General features: G+C 41.9%; 1 protein-coding gene across 1 annotated transcript in view; it reads right to left on the bottom strand.

Moving 5' to 3' along the window:
- The window catches only part of Efcab5 (EF-hand calcium binding domain 5), a 134,958-nt gene that overhangs the window by 18,747 nt on the left and 110,990 nt on the right, over positions 1 to 5,221 (bottom strand). The window contains exon 18 of the mRNA XM_029561475.1: positions 1,704 to 1,856. Within this exon, the coding sequence (XP_029417335.1) occupies positions 1,704 to 1,856 (153 nt within the window). The remainder of the gene's footprint in view (positions 1 to 1,703; positions 1,857 to 5,221) is intronic.

Here is a 5,221-nt window from a genome sequence, read left to right as displayed (position 1 = left end):
CACAGAACTCAGCTCAGTGAGACTCAGAGGTACAGCTTCTTTATTCAGTGACTCAGCTCGGCTCCAGGTCTTAGTGATTCAGCTCCAATAAATTAGGGGAAACCAGGATATTTATACTGTGGGGGCAGTGGCAAAAGCCTTAGTGGATAGGTGCTTTCAGGATGCCCCATTTACATGTGGTGGTGGGCTTCTGCCAGGCTGCCAGACATTGCCTAATTATCACACAGGAAAACCTGGCAGTTTCAGAGCCAGAGGCCATGTTTCTGTGACGGCTACTTCAAAGATGAGTCAGGAAGAGAGTGGGAAGGTGCCCTGCTGATAAAAGGAGTCTCTGCATAGAACGCTGAGCCTCGTGGGCTATCCGGACATGGAGAGACTGCTACTTTACACAACAGGGGTCCCCAACATATGGGTGTTCTGCCTGCATGTATGTAAGTGTACTCATGTCATGCAATACCCATGGAAAGCAGAAGAAGGTGTCAGATTCTCTGGAACTGGAGTTACAGATAGTTGTTAGCTTTCATGTGGGTGCTGGGAACTGAACCTAGGTCCTCTGCAAGAGCAGTCAGTGCTCTTGATAACAAATTGATCCATTTATTTTTTTTTAATTTTTAAATTTATTATTTTTATTTTATGTGTATGCACATATTGCCTGCATGTGTGTTAGTGCACCCATGTCATGCAATGCCTGCGGAGGACAGAAGAGAGCATCAGATCCCCTGGAACTGGAGTGACAGTTGTTAGTCACCATATGGTTGCTGGGATTTGAACCTGGGTCCTCTGCAAGAACAGCTAGTGTTCTTAACCACTTAGCTATCTCGCCAGTCCCCAAAGTTTGAACTTTTAAAACAAATTTTTAAAAACTAAGTATCTGGGTTTTGTGGTTTTTTTTTTTGTCTTTTTTTGAGACAGGGTCTCCTTGTAGACCCAGCTGGCCTGGAACTTGCTACATAGTTCCAGGTTACATGGCCTGGATCTCTGAGTTCAGGCTGGCCTTGAACTCAGAGATCCACCTGCCTCTGCCTCCTGAGTGCTGACTTGCCCCATGGAGAAAGCCTATCTTCAGCAGGAAGGATAAAATGCATGCACAGTATAAGCAAAGGAGAAAAGTGGGAAGCTAAGGAACAGGAGAGAATCCTGATAGTCATGAATCCCTGGATCTGGTCACACCAGAAGCCAACAACTTTTTTTTTTTTCCTTCCTTCCTTCCTTCCTTCCTTCCTTCCTTCCTTCCTTCCTTCCCTCCTTCCTTCCCTCCTTCCTTCCGTGTGTGTATCCAAGTATGTGTTCTGTGTGTAAAGGACATCTCTTAGGAGTTGATTCTCTCCTACTACCTTGTGGGGTTCAGAGGTTGAATTCATCAGGCCTGCACACAGGCACCTCTATCCACTGAGCCATCTTGCCTGCATTGACTCTTTTCTTCATTTTGGTTATGTGAGTCAATCGATTATCCTTTTTGCCTAAGCCAGTTTGAGATGGATTCTTGTGTACAACCAAGAGTTTTGACTTGGGGTCATGATTTTGTTGTTTCTTTTTTTTCCCCTCTGGTGTTGGTGATCAAACCCAGAGCTTTGCACATGCTAGGCAAGCACTCTACCATTGAGCCACATCACCCCTAAAATGTTTTCAAATTATCAACAAGGCATTATCATCTAATAATTCTGTTACATTGAAAAGGTCTAACATGGCCTACCCTTGCTTACCTGGCCTGGGCTAGGCTCAACAAAGCATGTAGTAATGGAGGTGATCCCAGATGTGATATTGTAGAGCCAGCTAATGCCAGTGGTCACGGTGTGTAAGATGTGCTCCCTGCTGTGAACATAGTGATAGGCCGTGCTGAAAACATTGGCAACACCCTGAAAAGGCAGAAGATTCAAATAGCATTTTCTTTTTAAAATAACAAAGTGATCAGTAATGCATTAATTGGGTTATCTCTTAAATTAATGATAATCTACGTCCTACAAATTAGTTAAAATTAGCTCTCAAAAGTTAGTTTTCCAGGGTATATTATACAAGAAGGATCAATAAGACATCAAAGGGTAAAGAGAGATCAACAAAGTTTTTTATGCTTCATGATAACCATCCAGTGAAATTTGTGATATGTGCGGTTTTTGAACAGAATCAGAAGATAAGCTTTGAAATGACAAAAAAGATGTTTAAAAGCCAAAATTCTATCCCTAGGCAGAATGATAGGAGATGCTCTGATCTGATACCAACATTAATTTTTGCATCTATGACCACTATCATCAGGTCAGGAGAACAGGATGTTTGGTTCTAAGACTTGGAGATGCTAGTTATACAATCTTTCTATAAACAGAGACCCTGTTTCACAGAGAAGGGATAGAAGTCCATAAAACCTGTCTGTGACCTTGTCAGGAAATTCTAGGAGTGGGGTTGGAGAGATGGCTCAGTCATTGAGAGCACCGGCTACTCTTGTAGGAGACCCAGGTTCAAATTCCAGCACCCACATGGAAGCTAACAACTGTCTATGACTCAGTTCCAGGAGATCTGACACCCTTTTCTGACCTCTGCAGGACTGTACAACACAAGTGCATTTACATACATGTGGGAATAACACTCATAACACATAAAATAAAAATTAATCAAAGAAATTCTAGGAGCTGTAAATTCTTCAAAGTCACACACATACAGACAGAGAGACAGAGACAGAGAGGGAGAGAGAGAGACAGAGAGAGAGACAGAGAGCGACAGAGAGATCCAGATTCAAGTCATCCAAGGGTGGTAACCCAGGAGGCTTTATTTCCCAGGACTAGAGAGCTAATTTGTAATTCATTTGGGCATGCTCACTAATAGACTATATCATCTACTGCTGACTCCACATTCCTCCATTTTGCTCCTTAATGTCTTTGTCTCATAATAATTTGACACGAGAATGAATCTTATTAAAAAGATGTTCAGAGGGGCTGGCGAGATGGCTTAGTAGTTAAAAACACTGGCTGTTCTTGCAGAAGACCCAGAGTTGAATCCCAGCACCCACATGGCAACTAACAACTGTCCATAACTCCAGTTCCAGGAGATCTGACAGCCTCTTCTGACCTCTGTAGGCATTACATGACACAGGTGATCTTACATACATGCACGCAATACACTCATACACATAAAATTAAAAAAAATAATATAAAGATATTCAGAGAAAGACATTCTTCCATTTTCCTCAGTTAGCCAGCCATTAGAGAAAATGAAAAATAATGGTAAATGAGCATAAAAAAATACAGGCTTCCAGCACAGAACTGGGAAAATGAACAGCAGACCCCAATCTCATCCAAAGGAATAGTGACAACTGATTACTGCTCGATGAGGAACAGCTGACCCTCCTAAAACAAAGACCTCTAGATAGGCTGACTAGATTCACCAGAAGGGCAAGTAGTGGGGAATGGCTGAGGGTGCCGACAACACAGCAGACAGTAGCAGGGATATCAGAGTATAAGGGCTCTAGTGGAAAAAAAAAATACGGGCTTCTAGGGGAACAAGGGGGAACAAGTGACAAGGGCACAGCAAGTTCTTGGCTTGCTACACTCCACAGTCCATTGTCGCCACAGGCTTTACATCTTTCTTCATTTTAGTTTCTATCCATAAAATTAGATGAAAATGTTCTACTATTTCATAGTCTTTTTAGCAAAAAATATTTTATTTATTATTCTTATTTTATGTGTATGCATTTATTGCCTACTTGTAGGTAAGTGCACCTGTGCCATGCAATGCCCGCGGAGAACAGAAGAGGTTGTCGAATCCCCTGGAACTGGAGTTACAGCCAGTTGTTAGCTGCCATGTGGGTGCTGGGATTCGAACCCGGGTCTTCTGTAAGAACAGTCAGTGTTCTTGACCGCTGAGCCATCTCTCCAGCCCCCCTTTTTAAAAAAATATTATTTCTATTTCTTAGTCTTAAAAGTGTCTATCATTTTTTATGATAATTTAAAAACAGGAATACTCGGGGCTGGAGAAATGGCTCAGCAGTTAAAAACCCTGGTTGTTAATGCTGAAGACCCAGGTTTAAATCCCAGCACCCACATGGCAGCTGACAACTGTCCGTAACTCCAGTTCCAGGGGATCTGATGGCCTCTTCTGTCCTCCGTGAGCATTGCAGGACATGAGTGCACTTACCTACATGCAGGCAACATAAACATACACATAAAATAAAAATAATAAATAAAATATTAAAAAGAAGCAAATACTTTCTTAAAAAACATGAATACTCTAGAACAAAGGATGAATAGAACACTAATGCATCTTTCAACTCTCATCAATGAAGCTCCCTCATGCAACAGAGGGCCAGAAACACAGAGAATAAATGGCTAAAATACAGAGAATAAGAGTCTGTGGATTGTGGGTCCTTCGACAGGACTCCTATATTAAAATCCACTCACTCAGGGCTCAGGGGCCATAGAGAAAGAGGGGGTGGAAAGATTGTAAGAGCCAGGGAGGAGGAACAGTACCATATGGAAATAGTCCTACAGGTTCCTGGGATTCTTCTCATATGGACCTACAGCAATGGTGTCAGCACACACAAGACCCATGCAAACTTAAGCAGACAAACACCCAGCACAGAACTGTGGAAATGAACAGCAGGCTCCAATCTTCATCGAAGAATTATTGGCAGCTGATTACTGCTGGGTGTGAAAGAGCTGATCTTCTCAAAGGGAAGGACTCTAGATAGGCTCTAAATCCCAGTGGATCAACTTGCACTGAGGGACATCTGGGGACACTAACTTTAGATGATAGGCCTTAACACAAATGAGAGAAGGTATGAACTCCAGTGGGGGTGGGGGGATGGGAGGGTGCCAAAGGGGAAAGAGGTACAAAGATGATTTTCTGTATGAAATACACAAAAATTCAAAAAAAAAAAAAAAAACATGAATACTCAAGAAACATTTTTGCCTTTTCCTTTCTTCCTTTCTCAAAAACTGTAAATGAAGAGCTATGAGGGTGCATATCACATTTAGTATCCTTCATGGAAAAAACAAAGGGGTATGAACGCCAGGGGGGGGGGGGGGATGGGAGGGTGCCAAAGGGGAAAGAGGTACAAAGATGATTTTCTGTATGAAATACACAAAAATTCAAAAAAAAAAAAAAAACATGAATACTCAAGAAACATTTTTGCCTTTTCCTTTCTTCCTTTCTCAAAAACTGTAAATGAAGAGCTATGAGGGTGCATATCACATTTAGTATCCTTCATGGAAAAAACAAAGGGACTTTTTTTTTA

The sequence above is a fragment of the Nannospalax galili genome, unplaced genomic scaffold, assembly GCF_000622305.1.
Source record: "Nannospalax galili isolate Female #2095 unplaced genomic scaffold, S.galili_v1.0 scaffold212, whole genome shotgun sequence".
NCBI classification, from domain to species: Eukaryota; Metazoa; Chordata; class Mammalia; order Rodentia; family Spalacidae; genus Nannospalax; species Nannospalax galili.
This window is presented reverse-complemented; position numbering and strand designations above follow the sequence as displayed.